Consider the following 22,377-nt stretch of genomic DNA (forward strand, 5'->3'; position numbering starts at 1 on the left):
CGGATCTTCTGGATCTACTGCTGGAAGAGCCGAGGACCTGCTGCAGCAGGGGGCTGTTCGCTTATCAAGACTTACCGTGGATACGTTTGACAGCATGGAGGTTCAACGCCAGATCTTAGCTCGGAAGGGCATGCCGAACAAGGTTATTCCTACCCTGATACAGGCTAGGAAAGAAGTAACTTCTAAACATTACCATCGCATTTGGAAAAAGTATGTCTCTTGGTTTGAGTCCAAGAAGTTTCCTACGGTGGAGTTTCAACTGGGACATTTTCTCCTCCTTTTCCTGCAAGCAGGTGTGGATATGGGCCTGCGGTTGAAATCCGTAAAGGTCCGCCCTATCCATTTTCTTCCAGAAACAGTTGGCTTCCCTCCCTGAGGTTCAGACTTTTTTTGAAAGTGGTTCTGCACATCCTGTCTCCCTTTGTGCCACCTACGGCTCCCTGGGATCTTAAAGTGGTGTTACAGTTCCTCTAATCGGATTGGTTCAAACCTCTACCGGAGGTTGAGGTCAAGTTTCTCACGTGGAAGGCGGTCACTTTGTTGGCCTTAGCTTCTGCTAGACGTGTGTCGGAGTTGGGGCATTGTCTTGTAAGAGTCCATACTTGATCTTCCATGAAGATAGGGCTGAACTCCAGACATGTCAGCAGTTCCTCCCGAAGGTTGTGTCCCGCATTTCATATCAACCAACCTATAGTGGTGCCAGTTGCTACTGACTCCTCAATTTCATCAAAGTCCTTGGATGTTGTAAGGGCTCTGAAAATGTATGTGAAGAGGACTGCTCGTCACAGAAAATCTGACTTTTTTTTTTTTTTTTTTTTTTTTTTTGTCCTGTATGACCCCAAGAAACTAGGGTGTCCATATCGCTGGATCAGGTTCACTATCCATACTATATTGCAGAGCGGCTACTTGGTCTGGGTCGCACACGCTAAGTTCTACAAGTTCGATACTTTGGCCTCTGAGGACCTGAAGTTTGGTCAATTAGTTCTGCAAGAGCCTCCGCGCTCTCCCTCCTGCTTTGGGAGCTTTGGTACATCCCCATGGTACTAATGTGGACCCCAGCATCCTCTAGGACGTAGGAGAAAATAGGATTTTAATTACCAACCGGTAATTCCTTTTCTCGTAGTCCTGTAGAGGATGCTGGGCGCCCACCCAGCGCTTCGTGATCCTGCTGTGGTTACTTAGTTCAGTACTGCTTGGTTCTTGGTTAAGTACTGTGTACTTGGTTAAGTAATCTTGTTCAACCGTTGCTCAGTTTTCAAGCTGGTTAGCTTGGTTTGCCTTGTATGTGTGAGCTGGTGTGAATCTCGCCACTATCTGTGTAAAATCCTTCTCTCGAAGTTGTCAGTCTCCTCGGGCACAGTTTCTAGTGAGTCTGGTAGGAGGGGCATAGAGGGAGGAGCCAGCCCACACTCACTCTTAAAGTGCCAGTGGCTCCTAGTGGACCCGTCTATACCCCATGGTACTAATATGGACCCCACTATCCTCTACGGACTACGAGAAAAGGATTTACTGGTAGGTAATTAAAATCCTATTTCTCTGACGTCCTAGTGGATGCTGGGGACTCCGAAAGGACCATGGGGAATAGCGGCTCCGCAGGAGACTGGGCACAAAAGTAAAAGCTTTAGGACTACCTGGTGTGCACTGGCTCCTCCCCCTATGACCCTCCTCCAAGCCTCAGTTAGATTTTTGTGCCCGAACGAGAAGGGTGCATACTAAGGGGCTCTCCTGAGCTGCTTAGAGTAAAAGTTTAAATTAGGTTTTTTATTTTCAGTGAGACCTGCTGGCAACAGGCTCACTGCACCGAGGGACTAAGGGGAGAAGAAGCGAACTCACCTGCGTGCAGAGTGGATTGGGCTTCTTAGGCTACTGGACATTAGCTCCAGAGGGACGATCACAGGCCCAGCCATGGATGGGTCCCAGAGCCGCGCCGCCGGCCCCCTTACAGAGCCAGAAGACTGAAGAGGTCCGGAAAATCGGCGGCAGAAGACGTCCTGTCTTCAATAAGGTAGCGCACAGCACCGCAGCTGTGCGCCATTGCTCTCAGCACACTTCACACTCCGGTCACTGAGGGTGCAGGGCGCTGGGGGGGGGCGCCCTGAGACGCAATAAAAACACCTTATATGGCAAAAAATACATCACATATAGCTCCTGGGCTATATGGATGCATTTAACCCCTGCCAATTTTTCCTTAAAAAAGCGGGAGAAAGGCTCCGCCCCCTTCTCGGCGGCCTATCTCCTCAGCACACTGGCGCCATTTTTTCCTCACAGCTCCGTTGGAGGGAAGCTCCCTGACTCTCCCCTGCAGTCCTGCACTACAGAAACAGGGTAAAACAAGAGAGGGGGGGCACTAATTTGGCAGATAAATCTATACAGCAGCTATATAAGGGAAAAACACTTATATAAGGTTATCCCTGTGTATGTGTGTGTGTGTGTATATATATATAGATATATATATATATATATATATATATCTATCTATATAGCGCTCTGGTATGTGCTGGCAAACTCTCCCTCTGTCTCCCCAAAGGGCTAGTGGGGTCCTGTCCTCTATCAGAGCATTCCCTGTGTGTGTGCGCTGTGTGTCGGTACGTTGTGTCGACATGTATGAGGAGGAAAATGGTATGGAGGCGGAGCAATTGCCTGTATTAGTGATGTCACCCCCCTAGGGAGTCGACACCTGACTGGATGGTCTTATGGAAGGAATTACGTGATAGTGTCAGCACTTTACAAAAGACTGTTGACGACATGAGACAGCCGGCAAATCAGTTAATACCTGTACAGGCGTCTCAAACACCGTCAGGGGCTCTAAAGCGCCCGTTACCTCAGATGGTCGACACAGACCAAGACACGGACACTGACTCCAGTGTCGACGGTGAGGAAACAAACGTATTTTCCAGTAGGGCCACACGTTACATGATCACGGCAATGAAGGAGGTTTTGAACATTTCTGATACTACAAGTACCACAAAAAAGGGTATTATGTGGGGTGTGAAAAAACTACCCGTAGTTTTTCCTGAATCAGATGAATTAAATGAAGCGTGGGTTTCCCCCGATAAAAAACTGCTAATTTCTAAAAAATTATTGGCATTATACCCTTTCCCGCCAGAGGTTAGGGCGCGTTGGGAAACACCCCCTAGGGTAGATAAGGCGCTCACACGCTTATCAAAACAAGTGGCGTTACCGTCTCCTGATACGGCCGCCCTCAAGGAACCAGCTGATAGGAAGCTGGAAAATATCCTAAAAAGTATATACACACATACTGGTATTATACTGCGACCAGCAATCGCCTCAGCCTGGATGTGCAGTGCTGGGGTGGCTTGGTCGGATTCCCTGACTGAAAATATTGATACCCTGGACAGGGACAATATATTATTGACTATAGAGCATTTAAAGGATGCATTTCTATATATGCAAGATGCACAGAGGGATATTTGCACTCTGGCATCAAGAGTAAGTGCGCTGTCCATTTCTGCCAGAAGAGGGTTATGGACGCGACAGTGGTCAGGTGATGGGGATTCCAAACGGCATATGGAAGTATTGCCGTATAAAGGGGAGGAGTTATTTGGGGTCGGTCTATCGGACCTGGTGGCCACGGCAACGGCTGGGAAATCCACCTTTTTACCCCAGGTCACCTCTCAGCAGAAAAAGACACCGTCTTTTCAGGCTCAGTCCTTTCGTCCCCATAAGGGCAAGCGGGCAAAAGGCCACTCATATCTGCCCCGGGGCAGAGGAAGGGGAAAAAGACTGCAGCAGGCAGCCTCTTCCCAGGAACAGAAGCCCTCCCCCGCTTCTGCCAAGTCCTCAGCATGACGCTGGGGCCTTACAAGCGGACTCAGGCACGGTGGGGGCCCGTCTCAAGAATTTCAGCGCGCAGTGGGCTCACTCGCAAGTGGACCCCTGGATCCTGCAGGTAGTATCTCAGGGTACAAATTGGAATTCGAGACGTCTCCCCCTCGCCGGTTCCTGAAGTCTGCTTTACCAACGTCTCCCTCCGACAGGGAGGCGGTATTGGAAGCCATTCACAAGCTGTATTCCCAGCAGGTGATAATCAAGGTACCCCTCCTACAACAGGGAAAGGGGTATTATTCCACGCTGTTTGTGGTACCGAAGCCGGACGGCTCGGTGAGACCTATTTTAAATCTGAAATCCTTGAACACTTACATACAAAGGTTCAAATTCAAGATGGAATCACTCAGAGCAGTGATAGCGAACCTGGAAGAAGGGGACTATATGGTGTCTCTGGACATCAAGGATGCTTACCTCCATGTCCCAATTTGCCCTTCTCACCAAGGGTACCTCAGGTTTGTGGTACAGAACTGTCACTATCAGTTTCAGACGCTGCCGTTTGGATTGTCCACGGCACACCGGGTCTTTACCAAGGTAATGGCCGAAATGATGATTCTTCTTCGAAGAAAAGGCGTCTTAATTATCCCTTACTTGGACGATCTCCTGATAAGGGCAAGGTCCAGAGAACAGTTAGAGGTCGGAGTAGCACTATCTCAAGTAGTACTACGACCGCACGGATGGATTCTAAATATTCCAAAATCGCAGCTGATTCCGACGACACGTCTGCTGTTCCTAGGGATGATTCTGGACACAGTCCAGAAAAAGGTGTTTCTCCCGGAGGAGAAAGCCAGGGAGTTATCCGACCTAGTCAGGAACCTCCTAAAACCAGGCCAAGTGTCAGTGCATCAATGCACAAGGGTCCTGGGAAAAATGGTGGCTTCTTACGAAGCGATTCCATTCGGCAGATTCCACGCAAGAACTTTTCAGTGGGATCTGCTGGACAAATGGTCCGGATCGCATCTTCAAATGCATCAGCGGATAACCCTGTCTCCAAGGACAAGGGTGTCTCTCCTGTGGTGGTTACAGAGTGCTCATCTTCTAGAGGGCCGCAGATTCGGCATTCAGGACTGGATCCTGGTGACCACGGATGCCAGCCTGAGAGGCTGGGGAGCAGTCACACAGGGAAGAAATTTCCAGGGCTTGTGGTCAAGCATGGAAACGTCACTTCACATAAATATCCTGGAACTAAGGGCCATTTACAATGCCCTAAGTCAGGCAAGGCCTTCTTCAGGGTCAGCCGGTGTTGATCCAGTCGGACAACATCACGGCAGTCGCCCACGTAAACAGACAGGGCGGCACAAGAAGCAGGAGGGCAATGACGGAAGTTGCAAGGATTCTTCGCTGGGCGGAAAATCATGTGATAGCACTGGCAGCAGTGTACATTCCGGGAGTGGACAACTGGGAAGCAGACTTCCTCAGCAGACACGACCTCCACCCGGGGGAGTGGGGACTTCACCCAGAAGTCTTCCACATGATTGTGAACCATTGGGAAAAACCAAAGGTGGACATGATGGCGTCCCGCCTCAACAAAAAACTGGACAGATATTGCGCCAGGTCAAGGGACCCTCAGGCAATAGCTGTGGACGCTCTGGTAACACCGTGGGTGTACCAGTCAGTGTATGTGTTCCCTCCTCTGCCTCTCATACCCAAGGTACTGAGAATCATAAGAAGGAGAGGAGTAAGGACTATACTCGTGGCTCCGAATTGGCCAAGAAGGACTTGGTACCCGGAACTTCAAGAGATGCTCACGGAAGACCCGTGGCCTCTACCTCTAAGAAAGGACCTGCTCCAGCAGGGACCATGTCTGTTCCAAGACTTACCGCGGCTGCGTTTGACGGCATGGCGGTTGAACGCCGGATCCTGAAGGAAAAAGGCATTCCGGATGAAGTCATCCCTACCCTGATCAAAGCCAGGAAGGATGTAACCGTGCAACATTATCACCGTATTTGGCGTAAATATGTTGCGTGGTGTGAGGCCAGGAAGGCCCCTACAGAGGAATTTCAACTGGGTCGTTTCCTGCATTTCCTGCAAACAGGACTGTCTATGGGCCTAAAATTAGGGTCCATTAAGGTTCAAATTTCGGCCCTGTCAATATTCTTTCAAAAAGAACTAGCTTCAGTTCCTGAAGTTCAGACGTTTGTCAAGGGGGTACTGCATATACAGCCTCCTTTTGTGCCTCCAGTGGCACCTTGGGATCTCAATGTAGTTTTGGGGTTCCTAAAATCACATTGGTTTGAACCACTCACCACTGTGGACTTAAAATATCTCACATGGAAAGTGGTAATGCTGTTAGCCCTGGCTTCAGCCAGGCGTGTCTCAGAATTGGCGGCTTTATCCTATAAAAGCCCTTACCTAATTTTTCATACGGACAGGGCAGAATTGAGGACTCGTCCTCAATTCCTCCCTAAGGTGGTTTCAGCGTTTCACTTAAACAGCCTATTGTGGTACCTGCGGCTACTAGGGACTTGGAGGATTCCAAGTTGCTGGACGTAGTCAGGGCCCTGAAAATATATGTTTCCAGGACGGCTGGAGTCAGAAAATCTGACTCGCTGTTTATCCTGTATGCACCCAACAAGCTGGGTGCTCCTGCTTCTAAGCAGACTATTGCTCGTTGGATTTGTAGTACAATTCAGCTTGCACATTCTGTGGCAGGCCTGCCACAGCCAAAATCTGTAAAAGCCCATTCCACACGGAAAGTGGGCTCATCTTGGGCGGCTGCCCGAGGGGTCTCGGCTTTACAACTTTGCCGAGCAGCTACTTGGTCAGGGGCAAACACGTTTGCTAAATTCTACAAATTTGATACCCTGGCTGAGGAGGACCTGGAGTTCTCTCATTCGGTGCTGCAGAGTCATCCGCACTCTCCCGCCCGTTTGGGAGCTTTGGTATAATCCCCATGGTCCTTTCGGAGTCCCCAGCATCCACTAGGACGTCAGAGAAAATAAGAATTTACTTACCGATAATTCTATTTCTCATAGTCCGTAGTGGATGCTGGGCGCCCATCCCAAGTGCGGATTGTCTGCAATACTTGTACATAGTTATTGTTACAAAAATCGGGTTATTATTGTTGTGAGCCATCTTTTCAGAGGCTCCTCTGTTATCATGCTGTTAACTGGGTTCAGATCACAAGTTGTACGGTGTGATTGGTGTGGCTGGTATGAGTCTTACCCGGGATTCAAAATCCTTCCTTATTGTGTACGCTCGTCCGGGCACAGTATCCTAACTGAGGCTTGGAGGAGGGTCATAGGGGGAGGAGCCAGTGCACACCAGGTAGTCCTAAAGCTTTTACTTTTGTGCCCAGTCTCCTGCGGAGCCGCTATTCCCCATGGTCCTTTCGGAGTCCCCAGCATCCACTACGGACTATGAGAAATAGAATTATCGGTAAGTAAATTCTTATTTTTCACTAGGATTTATTCTGAGATGTATTATAGTAGAGCTGAAAGAAATAATACTTGAAGGCCAATGTTGAGGTACCAAGCATACATGCCATAGTATTCAGTACAGTAAAGCTCTGGACTTGTAATGCTACTCAGCTGTGTGAATCGCACAATATGCAGTGCTGAGAAGCATATCACTGTGTGTATATATAGAGAACCTCATGGGAAGATATTAGTAAGCCATATCAAAGGGGACAGCTACTCAGGAATTTAGCTTAACATAGCTGCGCCAAGAGTCCAGACAGCTGGCAAGTCAATTGCACATATTTAACTATAGTATATTCCTGCAAATTAATTCATGTTTTAATGAAATCCGTGTGCCAACTTCAGGGACCAAAAGCGGATTAGCGGCTCAGTTTAGTTAAAGGCAGTGTAACATTGCACATTTGCACACTTTACACTGCTCATACACCACTCATTTATAAGGTAGCCTGACATTGTGTATTTTTCTGCTTGCCACTATCGGTGTGCAATGTAAAATGCATGATGTTAGAACAATGATGGGTGTCATTGTCAGAACTCGTACACCATCCTAATGGCACATCAACCCTACTTTGCATTCAATTGAATTGCTTCTAAGCTATTCAAATAATGAACAACCAATTTACATCAAACCCTGAGCAACATCCCCAAACAGGTCATTTCAACTTTAAACTTGTCAATTATTTTGTACTGTCTGGACATGGCTACTAATAACAAATGCACAGACAAAATTCTTAAAGCTTTGTGTGCAAATGCTAGGAGCTTAGGAGACAAAATTCCAGAGCTAGTTGCAATAATGACAAGGGATAACCTGGATTTTGTGGCAATTACAGAGTCATGGTGCAATGAGAATCATGACTGGGACATAGTTATACCAGGATACAATTTATTTAGGAAGGATATAATAGGAAGAATGGGAGGAGGGGTAGCAATGTATGTGAAAAAAAGCATAAATGCTACTTTAATACAAAATATTGAAGACAAAACTGAGGCCCTCTGGGTCACCATAGAAACTGCAGAGAAGGACATTATTTGCATTGGGGTGATCTATAGACCACCAGGCCAGGGGCAGGATTTGGACAGGAACCTATTGTTGGACATCACTAAAATGGCTTTAAAGGGAGAAGTCATAATCATGGGAGACTTTAATTTACCAGATGTAAATTGGGAGGGGTCTTTTGCTAGTTCAGCTACAAGTGGCAAATTTCTACATTCCTTACAGGGAGCGCATCTCAAGCAATTGGTGAGGGAGCCCACTCGCAAAGACTCAATATTAGATTTAATTCTTACAAATGGTGATAGGATATCCGACACGTATGTGGGTGAGCACCTGGGATCCAGTGATCATCAAGCAGTATGGTTTAGTATAAAGACAGGATCCAACTCCTGTCACACAAAAACAAAGGTGTTGGATTTTAGAAATGCTGACTTTGCAAAAATGGGGAGATGTTTAAGTGATTCATTGGCAGACTGGAGGAACTTGGAAGGAGTGCAGGAGAGGTGGGAAAAACTGAAAAGTGCAATACTAAGTGCAACAGATCTTTGTATCAAAAGGGTTAGGAAAAGCACCAGGAAAAGGAAACCAGTGTGGTTCACAAAAGAAGTATCAACTAGTGTGAAGGTAAAAAAGATGGCTTTTAGGAAATACAAACAGACTCAAAATAATAACGACAAAGAGGTGTATCTGGACAGGAAGGATGCTAAGAAAGTGATAAGACATGCAAAGGCAGAAGCCGAGGAGAAAATGGCCCAGTCAGTAGATAAAGGGGGCAAAACTTTTTTTTTAAGTATATAAGTGAAAGGAGAAAATCAAATGGAGGAATAATAAGACTTAAGGCAGAGCGTGAGCATTTGGTGGAGGGAGATAAGGCAATAGCAGATCACCTAAATTATTTTTGGTCAGTATTTACTACAGAAGAAGGTATGGGGCCACAGTTAAGTTGCAAGGACATTCATAAAAATCTGGTAGATGAAAGTACATTTACAGAGGAGAAGGTCCTAGCAGAACTTTCAAAACTAAAAGTGGATAAATCAATGGGGCCAGATGGGATACACCCAAGGATATTCAAAGAGCTAAAAGATGTGCTGATTACACCTTTAACAGAATTATTTAACCAGTCTCTAAGTACAGGTGCCATTCCAGAGGACTGTAAAAGAGCAAATGTAGTTCCACTGCACAAGAGTGGAAGCAGGGAAGAAGCAGGTAACTACAGACCAGTAAGCCTTACATCAGTAGTGGGGAAAGTAATGGAAAAACTATTAAAAGAAAGAGTTGTGGAATATCTTAAATCAAAGAACTTACAGGATCCAAAACAGCATGGATTTACTGGTGAGAGATCATGTCAAACAAATCTTATTGACTTTTCTCTTACGTCCTAGAGGATGCTGGGGACTCCGTAAGGACCATGGGGCATAGACGGGCTCCGCAGGAGACATGGGCACTATAAATAACTTTAGAATGGGTGTGCACTGGCTCCTCCCTCTATGCCCCTCCTCCAGACCTCAGTTAGATCCTGTGCCCAGAGGAGACTGGGTGCATTACAGGGGAGCTCTCCTGAGTTTCTCTGATTAAAAGAATTTTGTTAGATTTTTTATTTTCAGGGAGCCCTGCTGGCAACAGGCTCCCTGCGTCGTGGGACTGAGAAGAGAGAAGCAGACCTACTTAAGTGATAGGATCTGCTTCTTAGGCTACTGGACACCATTAGCTCCAGAGGGATCGGAACGCAGGTCTCACCCTAGCCGTTCGTCCCAGAGCTGCGCCGCCGTCCTCCTTGCAGAGCCGGAAGATAGAAGCCGGGTGAGTATTAGAAGAAAGAAGACATCACAGGCGGCAGAAGACTTCTGATCTTCACTGCTGCGCGCCATTGCTCCTACACACAACACACACTGAGGCACGGATGGGTGCAGGGCGCAGGGGGGGCGCCCTGGGCAGCAATATAAAACCTCTAGGCTGGCATTTTAGTATATATGGGCTGCGGAGGCAATATATATACAAATCCCCCGCCAGTATTGTATTTTTGAGCGGGACCGAAGCCCGCCGCTGAGGGGGCGGAGCTTGATTCCACAGCACTGACCAGCGCCATTTTCTCCACAGCACACTGCAGAGAAGCTGGCTCCCCGGACTCTCCCCTGCTGAACACTGTGACACAGGGCTTAAAAAGAGGGGGGGGGGGGGCACTTAATTTGGCAGTGAATGTATATTGAATAATATTAAAGCGCTGTGTGTCTGGGAAATTGTTTTCCAGGGTCATTGGCGCTTGGTGTGTGCTGGCATACTCTCTCTGTCTCTCCAAAGGGCCTTATTGGGGGACTGTCTCCAGATTGGATATTTCCCTGTGTGTGTGGAGGTGTGGGTACGCGTGTGTCGGCATGTCTGAAGCGGAAGGCTCTTCTAGGGAGGAGGTGGAGCAAATGTGTGGTGTCTCCGTCGGCAACGCCAACACCTGATTGGTTGGATATGTGGAATGTTTTAAATGCAAATGTGAATTTATTACATAAAAGGTTGGACAAAGCGGAGTCCAGGGAAAATGCAGGGAGTCCATCCTTGCCTTTTACTATGTCACAGGGCCCTTCTGGGTCTCAGAAGCGCCCACTATCCCAAGTAGCAGACACTGATACCGACACGGATTCTGACTCCAGTGTCGACTACGATGATGCGAGGTTGCAGCCAAAGTTGGCAAAAAGTATTCATTATATGATTATTGCAATAAAAGATGTGTTGCATATCACGGATGACCTCTCTGTACCGGACACGAGGGTCCACATATTTAAAGAAAAGAAACCGGAGGTTCCCATGAGTTAAATGAGTTGTTTGAAAGGGCTTGGGAAACTCCAGACAAGAAACTGCAGATTCCCAAAAGGATTCTTATGGCGTATCCTTTCCCGGCTAAGGACAGGATATGGTGGGAATCCTCCCCCAGGGTGGACAAGGCGTTAACGCGCTTATCTAAAGAGGTGGTGCTGCCATCGCAAGATACCGCAGCCCTCAAGCATCCTGCTGATCGCAGGCAGGAGACTACCTTGAAGTCAATTTATACGCATACTGGTACCTTGCTCAGACCGGCGATAGCGTCGGCTTGGGTTTGTAGAGCTGTAGCAGCGTGGACAGATACCTTGTCTGTTGACATTGATACCCTAGATAAGGATACCATTTTACTGACCTTGGGTCATATAAAGGATGCTGTCCTATATATGAGAGATGCTCAGGGAGACGTTGGCCTATTGGGTTCCAGAGCCAACGCCATGGCGATTTCTGCTAGGCGAGCCCTGTGGACCCGCCAATGGACGGGTGATGCCGACTCAAAGAGGCATATGGAGGTTTTGCCTTACAAGGGTGAGGACTTATTTGGGGAAGGTCTCACGGAGCTGTTTTCCACAGCTACCGCAGGTAAATCAGTTTTTTAACCTTATGTTTCCTCACAGCCAAAGAAAACGCCACATTATCAGATGCAGTCCTTTCGGTCGCATAAATCCAAAAGAGTACGGGGATCTTCCTTTCTCGCCAGATGTAAGGGCAGAGGGAAAAAGCTGCCAGCTACAGCTAGTTCCCAGGAGAAGTCCTCCCCGGCTTCTACTAAATCCACCGCATGACGCTGGGGCTCCGCTGAGGGAGTCCGCCCCAGTGGGGGCACGTCTTCGACTTTTCAGCCACGTCTGGGTTCGTTCACAGGTGGATCCCTGGGCAATAGATATTGTTTCCCAGGGTTACAAGCTGGAACTCGAAGAGGTGCCTCCTCGCGGGTTTTTCAAATCGGCCCTACCAGCTTCTTCCCCAGAGAGGGAGGTAGTTTTAAGTGCAATTCAAAAACTGTGTCTTCAACAAGTGGTGGTCAAAGTTCCCCTGCTTCAACGGGACGGGGTACTACTCAACCCTGTTTGTGGTCCCGAAACCGGACGGTTCGGTCAGACCCATTCTGAATTTAAAATCCTTAAACCTATACTTGAACAGGTTCAAATTCAAAATGGAATCGCTCAGAGCGGTCATCGCCAGCCCGGAAGGGGGGATTATATGGTGTCTCTGGACATAAAGGATGCATACCTTCATGTCCCCATATATCCTCCTCATCAGGCGTTCCTGAGATTTGCTGTACAGGATTGTCATGACCAATTTCAGACGTTGCCGTTTGGATTTTCCACGGCCCCGAGGATTTTCACCAAGGTAATGGCGGAAATGATGGTGCTCCTGCGCAAGCAGGGAGTCGCAATTATCCCGTACTTGGACGATCTCCTGATAAAAGCGAGATCGAGAAAACCGTTGCTGAACAACGTGTCACTCTCCCTGAGGGTGTTGCAGCAGCACGGCTGGATTCTTAATCTACCAAAGTCACAGTTGGTTCCAACGACCCGATTGCCTTTCTTAGGCATGATTCTGGACACTGAACAAAAAAGGGTTTTTCTCCCGATGGAAAAGGCCCAGGAACTCCAGAACTTGGTCAGGGACCTATTGAAGCCGAAAAGGGTGTCGGTCCATCAATGCACTCGAGTTCTGGGAAAGATGGTGGCGTCTTACAAGGCCATTCCCTTCGGCAGGTTCCATGCGAGGACTTTTCAGTGGGACCTTCTGGACAAGTGGTCCTGGTCCCATCTACATATTCATCAGAAGATCAGCCTGTCCCCCAGGGCCAGGGTATCTCTCTTGTGGTGGGTGCAGAGTACTCCCCTTCTAGAGGGTCGCAGGTTCGGCATTCAAGACTGGGTTCTGGTGACCACGGACGCGAGCCTCCGAGGATGGGGAGCAGTCACACTGGGAAGAAGCTTCCCGGGACTGTGGTCAAGCCAGGAGGCTTGTCTACACATCAACGTACTGGAATTGAGGGCCATATACAACGGCCTACGTCAAGCGGAGAATCTTCTTCGCGACCTACCGGTTCTGATTCGATCCGACAACGTCACAGCCGTGGCTCATGTAAACCGCCAAAGCGGGACAAGGAGCATAGTGGCAATGGCGGAAGCCACCAGGATTCTGCGCTGGGCGGAAAATCACGTAAGCGCTCTGTCAGCGGTATTCATTCCGGGAGTGGACAACTGGGAAGCAGACTTCCTCAGCAGACACGATCTCCATCCAGGAGTGTGGGGTCTTCATCAAGAAGTCTTTGCAGAAATAACAAGTCTTTGGGGGCTTCCTCAAATAGACATGATGGCGTCACGCCTCAACAAGAAGCTTCCGAGGTATTGTCAGGTCAAGGGACCCTCAGGCGGTAGCAGTGGACACCCTGGTGACACTGTGGGTGTTTCAGTCGGTTTATGTGTTCCCTCCTCTTCCTCTCATCTCAAAAATATTGAGAATCATAAGACGAAAAGGAGTACAGACAATTCTCATTGTTCCAGATTGGCCTCGAAGGGCCTGGTATCCGGATCTGCAGGAAATGCTCACAGAAGATCCGTGGCCTCTTCCTCTCAGAGAGGACCTGTTGCACCAGGGGCCCTGTCTGTTACAAGACTTACCGTGGCTGCGTTTGACGGCATGGCGGTTGAACGCCGGATCCTAGCCGGAAAGGGCATTCCGGACGAGGTCATCCCTACTCTGATAAAGGCTAGGAAGGAGGTGACAGCGAGACATTATCACCGTATCTGGAGGAAGTATGTCTCTTGGTGTGAAAGCAAGAATGCTCCTCCGGAAGATTTCCATCTGGGCCGTTTTCTCCACTTCCTACAGACTGGGGTGAATATGGGCCTAAAATTAGGCTCCATTAAGCTTCAGATTTCGGCCCTATCCATTATCTTGCAGAAGGAATTGGCTTCTCTCCCAGAAGTCCAGACTTTTGTGAAGGGAGTGCTGCATATCCAGCCTCCTTTTGTGCCTCCAGTGGCACCATGGGACCTTAACGTGGTGTTACAATTCCTTAAATCTCCCTGGTTTGAGCCTCTTCAATCCGTGGAATTTAAAGTATCTCACTTGGAAGTTGGTCATGTTGTTGGCCTTGGCATCGGCAAGGCGAGTGTCTGAGTTGGCGGCTTTGTTTCGCAAGAGCCCCTATCTGATTTTCCATGTGGATAGAGCTGAGTTGCGGACTCGTCCTCAATTTTTGCCTAAGGTGGTTTTCTCTTTTCATATAAACCAACCTATTGTGGTGCCTGTGGCTACGCGGGACTTGGAGGATTCAGAGTCCCTTGATGTGGTCAGGGCATTGAAAATTTATGTAGCCAGAACAGCTCGGGTTAGGAAAACAGAGGCACTGTTTGTCCTGTATGCAGCCAACAAGGTTGGCGCTCCTGCTTCTAAGCAGACTATTGCTCGCTGGATCTGTAACACGATTCAGCAGGCTCATTCTACGGCTGGATTACTGTTACCAAATTCGGTAAAGGCCCATTCCACTAGGAAGGTGGGCTCTTCTTGGGCGGCTGCCCGAGGCGTCTCGGCATTACAGCTTTGCCGAGCGGCGACTTGGTCGGGTTCAAACACCTTTGCAAAATTCTACAAGTTTGATACCCTGGCTGATGAGGACCTCATGTTTGCTCAATCGGTGCTGCAGAGTCATCCGCACTCTCCCGGCCGTTTTGGAGCTTTGGTATAATCCCCATGGTCCTTACGGAGTCCCCAGCATCCTCTAGGACGTAAGAGAAAATAAGATTTTAAACCTACCTGTAAATCTTTTTCTCCTAGTCCGTAGAGGATGCTGGGCGCCCGTCCCAGTGCGAACAACATTCTGCAAGACTTGTATATAGTTATTGCTTGCATAAGGGTTATGTTACAGTTTTGATCGGTCTTTGATGCTGTTTGTTTCATACTGTTGACTGGTTCGTATATTCCAGGTTATACGGTGTGGATGGTGTGGGCTGGTATGAATCTTGCGGTTGGATTAACAAAATCCTTTCCTCGTACTGTCCGTCTCCTCTGGGCACAGTTTCTCTAACGGAGGTCTGGAGGAGGGGCATAGAGGGAGGAGCCAGTGCACACCCATTCTAAAGTTCTTTATAGTGCCCATGTCTCCTGCGGAGCCCGTCTATACCCCATGGTACTTACGGAGTCCCCAGCATCCTCTACGGACTAGGAGAAAAAGATTTACCGGTAGGTTTAAAATCTTATTTTTTGACTCTGACGAAAATAATAGATCAAGGGGGAACTGTAGATGTAGCATATCTAGACTTTAGTAAGGCATTTGACACTGTCCCACATCGCAGACTGCTAAATAAACTTGAAAGCGTGGGGGTGGATTATAAAACAGTTAAATGGATAAGAAACTGGTTGCAGGATAGGAAACAGACAGTTGTAGTTAATGGAGTGCAGTCTATGGAGGGAAATGTTACCAGTGGAGTACCCCACGGATCTGTACTTGGTCCAGTTCTCTTTAATATCTTTGTTGGTGACATTGCAAATGGTATTGAAGGGAAGGTATGCCTTTTTGCAGATGATACAAAGTTATTCAACAGAGTAGACACACCGGGAGGGGTTAAACAAATGATGGATGACCTAGGTAGGCTTGAGAAATGGTCAAGAACGTGGCAACTACAGTTTAATGCTAAAAAATGCAAAATCATGCACTTGGGTCTCAAAAACCCAAAGGCTAAATATAGTATCAAGGGTACTATAATGGAAACTACTGAGGAGGAAAGGGATTTAGGAGTCACTATTTCAAGTGACTTGAAGGCAGGAAAGCAATGCAACAAAGCAATGAGAAAGGCAAGTCAGATGCTTGGTTGCATAGGGAGAGGAATCCGTAGCAGGAAAAAAAGTGATAATGCCACTGTATAGGTCATTGGTACGTCCCCATCTGGAATACTGTGTCCAGTTCTGGAGACCATATCTCCAGAAGGATATAAATACATTAGAGTGTGTACAAAGAAGGGCAACTAAAATGGTGCATGGCCTACATCACAAAACTTACCCGGAAAGGCTAAAAGATCTTAACATGTATAGTTTGGAGGAGAGAAGGGAAAGGGGGGACATGATAGAAACTTTCAAACATATCAAGGGTCTAAACAAAGTTCAGGAGGGAAACATTCTTCAAAGGAAGAGAAGTATTAGAACTCGAGGACATACACTGAGACTGGAGGGGGGGAGGTTCAGGGGAAATTTAAGGAAAAATTACTTCACAGAAAGGGTAGTGGATAAGTGGAATAGCCTCCCATCAGAGGAGTTAGAGGCTAAGACTGTAGAGCAATTTAAACATGCTTGGGATAGGCATATGAATATCCTTACAAAGAATTAAGGTTCAAAAGGGGTTGAGATTGCCTAAAGCAGGGGTGGGGAACATTTTTTTCTAGCGAGGGCCATTTGGATATTTATAAAATCCTTCGGGGGCCATACAAAAATTCTCAATTTAAAAAAATTACCCTGCCCCCCCAGTAGGTCTGCCCCTTAGAGGTACTGTGTGTGCGCGCCCCAAAAAATGGGTATGGCCAGTTAAAATGGGACGTGATACACATATGCCCCCAATAGTGCAGTGCCAGATCCACAATTGCCCTCACAGTGCCAGGTATACAAATGCCCCTCACAGTGCCAGATATACAAATGCCCCTCACAGTGCCAGGTATACAAATGTCCCTCACCGTGCCAAGTATACATATGCCCCTCACCGTGCCAGGTATACAGATGCCCCCACCGTGCCAGGTATACAAATGCCCCCCACAGTGCCAGGTATACAAATGCCCCCCACCTTGCCAGGTATACAAATGCCCCCCACCTTGCCAGGTATACAAATGCCCCCCACCGTGCCAGGCATACAAATGCCCCTCACCGTGCCAGGCATACAAATGCCCCTCACCGTGCCAGGTATACAAATGCCCCTCACCGTGCCAGGTATACAAATGCCCCTCACCGTGCCAGGTATACAAATGCCCCCCACCGTGCCAGGTATACAAATGCCCCCCACCGTGCCAGGTATACAAATGCCCCTCACCGTGCCAGGTATACAAATGCCCCTCACCGTGCCAGGTATACAAATGCCCCTCACCGTGCCAGGTATACAAATGCCCCCCACCGTGCCAGGTATACAAATGCCCCCCACCGTGCCAGGTATACAAATGCCCCCCACCGTGCCAGGTATACAGATGCCCCCCACCGTGCCAGCTATACAGATGCCCCCCCACCCGTGCTGCTACCGCTGTTTGCTGACGGGGAGGAGAGAGCGGCTATGTCGGGTGGCGGCGGCGGCGTGTAGGACTTCAAACCAGCCGCAGGTGCGAGAGCCAATCAGAGCTCGCGGGCCGGCAGCTGTGGCTCCTGATTGGCTCACGAAGTGGCGGCTAGTTTGAAGTCCTACACGCCGCCGCCGTCATCCAACATCGCCGCGCTCTTCTCCCTGTCCTAACAGCTGAGACACGCTGCCGCCGGACTGAGCGGCGGCATGTCTCACTGACAGAAGCAGGTGGGCAGGAGCAAACGGCTTCACGGGCCGGATGTTCCCCACCCCTGGCCTAAAGGATAAAAAAAAAAGGGGGGCAGACTAGATGGGCCAGGTGGTTCTTATCTGCTGTCAAATTCTATGTTTCTACATGTGTCACATACTGTATATCTTCTGAAATGAGCATTATTAATGTGATAATATAATATATTTTGTATGCAAACAGATTGGATTGAATTGTGATCATGTCTGTAAAGTATCAGAAAAGATGTAAAAGGTTTTGTACTGTTTACTGATTAAGTTATAATTCACACTCAGGATTTCCTCCCCTTAAGCATAAGCACTGACCCCAGAATGACTTCCCGGGAGAGAAAGTTTTAAACAAAAAAAAAACAACAACCTACATGTTATAAAAATTTTATTGGTTCTGGTGGCCTATTGCAGTTGAAGGTCTGTCCAGCTTATTCTGCCTTTTCCTGGGCATACAGATGATATAAACTACATTAAATCCCTTCTGTATTCAATCTAAAATGCAATAGGTATTGTCCTTTAATACTTTAATTCATAAGCCATTTATGAAGAAAACTATTGCTTTAGCTGTGAATGGGTTTTATTAACCCTTAGCATGCAACAAGAGGCTGTGTTAACCCTTTGAATGCTGTTGTGTAAACGGCTGATGTTTAACGAATAAGGAGCATATTGTGTCAGTGGGTATTATATTGATCTCATTAGGTAGGTTTGCAGTCCCATTGCCTTAACCACTTACCTGGCTTTACCACATGGGCTGCAACCGCAGCCAGGTGGGCTTTACATGACACTGCTGCATACCATGTGTATGTATTGTCTGCTGTGTCCTGGTCTATTATGGAGGAAATGCGTTCAGCACGTATACAGAACGGATCTCCTCCTCCTATTCCAGCCACCCAAGGAGTAATATTGTGAGTGGCAACATCACTCCTGAAATCGTGCCCCAGAATGCTCTGTGAACATCCCTCTGGGGCACACATACCATAACAAAAGTGTAAGGAGGGGTAGGTAGTTCCCCACTGAGCACTAGTATGCTGATCTGTTGAAGCAGCATTACTTAATAAAGTGCAGTAGTGATATTTTGGAGGCTTAATAGGTGGTGGTTTTAATAATGAATCTATCTGAACTACTGAAAAACCATTACATCTGAACAAATAATAAAACGGGTTTAAAAAATAAAATTGTAACCTAAAGTGCAAATACAACTTTTTTAATTGTGCGTTAGTCACAGCATAACTGTATTGATGCAATGTACAGTCTCCTTTTATGCATTCTGCTTTCCATGCTTTTTGGAAGGAAGTAGGTTCAGGGGAAATTTGAGGAAAACTTACTTCACAGAAAGGGTAGTGGATTTATGGAATAGCCACCCATCAGAGGTGGTAGAGCAATGTAAACATGCTTGAGGTAAACTTTAAGGATATCCTTACAAAGAAATAAGGATCACATAGGATTTTAGGTTACCATAAGCACTGGTTCCAAAACATGGGTCCTCAAGGCACCCCAACGGTCCAAGTTTTAAGTATAACCATGGCTAAACACAGATTCTTAAATCAAAGTGACTGAGGTACTCATTAATTCACCTGTGCTCAATCATGGATATCCTTAAAACCTGGACCTTTGGGGTGCCTTTAGAACCGCATTTAGGAGCAACTTTCATAAGGTTAAAAAAGGGCAGACTAGATGGACTAAGTGTTTCTTACCTGCCATCAAATTCTGTGTTTCTATGCTTTTTGCTCTATAGGTCCAAAAGGGGTCATTAATGACTGGAGGCTTTACAAACAGATGGAGACTGAGCAAAACGAGGAACAACGGAGGGAGATGGAGCAGCTTATTAAGAAGCTCTCTATGACGTGTAAATCTCACCTTGATGAAGAGAAGGACAAACAGAAACAGAAAGATCTTCAAGAAAAGATAAATGGGAAGGTAAAATCTAATAACATTTTAATTACTTGAAGCTCCATTTGTAATTAGCATTTTGCTTCATATCTGCTTAATTGTTTCATAGCGATACATCAAGGGAATTGAGATTTTAAACGTTTGTAGAATATTTATTATGTTGCTTATTAACAGGATGCAGATTAGCATACAATATTTTTCACATAATACAATCATTTTTGAAATTCATTAGAGTTTATTTACTTTTTTGTTTACTTTATCCCTTTTCCGGACTAGGTTTGTCTTTTAAAAATAAAGTAAATGGTTTTACAGCAGTGTGGATCTTATTACTAACTCTTGTGTGTGGTATAGGCAAAAATAGTGATCAAACTTCTTTATAACGAATATAAGGTACATTTACTCATGTGCCAATGGCCTTATATTGAATAGTATAAGATCAAGGTTTTCTCCAGTGCTGGAAGGATAACTTAAATGTTAGCCTGAGAAATAGTATCTATGGCGCATTAGTGAATGGTGGGACAGATATCTTAGGGGGTGATTCAGACCTTATCTCTGGGCTGCTGATGTTGCTGTCCTGCGTTCAGATAGTCGCCGCCCCCAGGGCAAGTGTAAATTCGCTGTGCCAGTGTGCGATTCTACTGTATGTGTACGCCGGGCTGCTAAAACACTGAAATTCTTAGAAAACCAATTATGTGAACACATTTTATGAAAATGTAAAAAAAAAAAATTTAAATCCCATTTATACAAAATATTGGCATGATATAATTAAGAAATAAATTAATAAAAATGTAATTAATAAATTTTAAAATAACTAAAAATCTCTCGCTGTTTCTACAGCACATTTCATGGATTCATTTTCCAGGTTTGCGTATTCACTTAGCGCTAGCCTTACGTTCTGATTTGACTTACACTGACTGCAATTCATATTTGACAGTAACCAGTCTGTCAACTCACTTTACCAGTTCACGAGATAAAATAGTCCTAGTAACAATATACACATTATGGCAATCTTGTCCTCTTAGGCTGGGTACACCTCACGACCAGCTGAATCGTGGCTGACAGATGACTATATTGGTCACCCATACACAAAACGATATAGCGCATGACTGCAGAACATTATGTGTGACTACCCCAATATTGGCAGATGGGAGTGCGCAATAACGAGTATACAGCAGACAGTGTGTGCGATACATCGTCTGATGTGTACCCAGCCTAAGAGACAGCAGTAACACTGAAAAGAATATTGGGGAGGATAGCAATTGTAATAGTGTCAAATATTGCTGAGGTTTTCATTCTTCTTTTCAGATGAACTTGCAAGAATACAATAAGCTGAATGAGGAAGATGAAGATTTCTTGCAGCAATACAGGAAACAAAGAATAGAGGAGATGAAAAATCAACTCTGCCAATCTAAGCTCTTCAAGCAAGTGTATGAAATTAACAGTGCTGAGGAATTCTTGGATACTGTAGATAAAGAACATAAAAATACTCTTGTGCTAATTCTCATTTACGAGGATGATATTCCTGGTGCAGAGGCTGCAAATGGCAGCATCATCTGCCTGGCGTCAGAGTACCCCGGAGTGAAATTCTGTAAAGTAAAAAGCTCTCTTTTAGGAACCAGCACTAAATTCACCAAGAATGCTTTGCCAGCTCTACTTGTATATAAAGCGGGGGAATTGATTGGGAATTTTGTTCGGATAACAGATCAACTTGGAGAAGACTTTTTTGCTGTTGACCTGGAATCGTTTTTGCACGAATGCAGCTTATTACCAGAGAAGGATCTGTTATGCTCTACAATTTGTAATCCGTCTATTCATTGCTATAGTGATGACAGCGACCTAGAAATAGACTAAATGATGAATATCACTAGTTCAGAGCTATCCTGCCAGTAATTGTACATAGAAGCAACATTATTTACATACTATTTAATACAATTTTTTTTTTATATATATATATTTTTTTTAAATATATAAGAGGTAAAATAAAGTGTAACCTGTTTTAGCATAATGTTTGTCAATCTCTCATTAGCTATGAAGTCGCAAGAAACCAGTTTCATTTCATATACTTTGTGTTTGTTTCTATTAATCCCAATACTTTCTATATTTATGTATATTAGTAGCTACAGGGTAATTTATGCATTTCCAAAAGTGGCAGATGTGAAACGGGAAGACCATTTACCAATAAATAACAAGTTGTGGACTATAATAATAAACTTGACCTTCTTCTCATTAAGTTCACCATTGATGCTTATTATAGTTAAATGTAATTCACCCACACTGTATTTCAGGTTTATGTTCTTGTATATTTAAAGTAGTATTTTAAAATGGTTATTTTCTCTAACGTCCTAGAGGATGCTGGGGACTCCGTAAGGACCATGGGGAGAGACGGGCTCCGCAGGAGACATGGGCACTTTAAGAAAGAATTTAGTTCCTGGTGTGCACTGGCTCCTCCCTCTCTGCCCCTCCTCCAGACCTCAGTTTGATTCTGTGCCCAGAGGAGCTGGGTGCTTTTCAGTGAGCTCTCCTGAGTTTGCTGATAGAAAGGTTTTTTTTTTTTTTTTTTTTTAGGTTTTTTATTTTCAGGGAGCTCTGCTGGCAACAGACTCCCTGTATCGTGGGACTGAGGGGAGAGAAGCAGCCCTACTCTCTGAAGCTAGGTCCTGCTTCTTAGGCTACTGGACACCATTAACTCCAGAGGGATCGGTACGCAGGATCTCACCCTCGCCGTCCGTCCCAGAGCCGCGCCGCCGTCCCCCTCGCAGAGTCGGAAGACTGAAGCCGGGTGAGTATGAGAAGCAAGAAGACTTCACAGGCGGCAGAAGACTTTGTGATCTTCACTGGAGGTAACGCACAGCACTGCAGCTGTGCGCCATTGCTCCACACACCTACACATACTCCGGTCACTGTTAGGG

At 46.3% G+C, this 22,377-nt stretch overlaps 1 protein-coding gene across 1 annotated transcript in view; it reads left to right on the forward strand.

The window, feature by feature from the left end:
- PDCL (phosducin like) overlaps window positions 1-21,698 on the forward strand; it is a 78,114-nt gene extending 56,416 nt beyond the window's left edge. The window contains exons 3-4 of the mRNA XM_063936923.1: window positions 19,314-19,495; window positions 20,774-21,698. Of these exons, the coding sequence (XP_063792993.1) occupies window positions 19,314-19,495; window positions 20,774-21,319 (728 nt within the window). The 3' untranslated portion in view covers window positions 21,320-21,698. The remainder of the gene's footprint in view (window positions 1-19,313; window positions 19,496-20,773) is intronic.
- The last annotated feature ends 679 nt before the right edge of the window (window positions 21,699-22,377 follow it).

Source organism: Pseudophryne corroboree, chromosome 8 (assembly GCF_028390025.1).
Source record: "Pseudophryne corroboree isolate aPseCor3 chromosome 8, aPseCor3.hap2, whole genome shotgun sequence".
Classification (NCBI taxonomy): Eukaryota; Metazoa; Chordata; class Amphibia; order Anura; family Myobatrachidae; genus Pseudophryne; species Pseudophryne corroboree.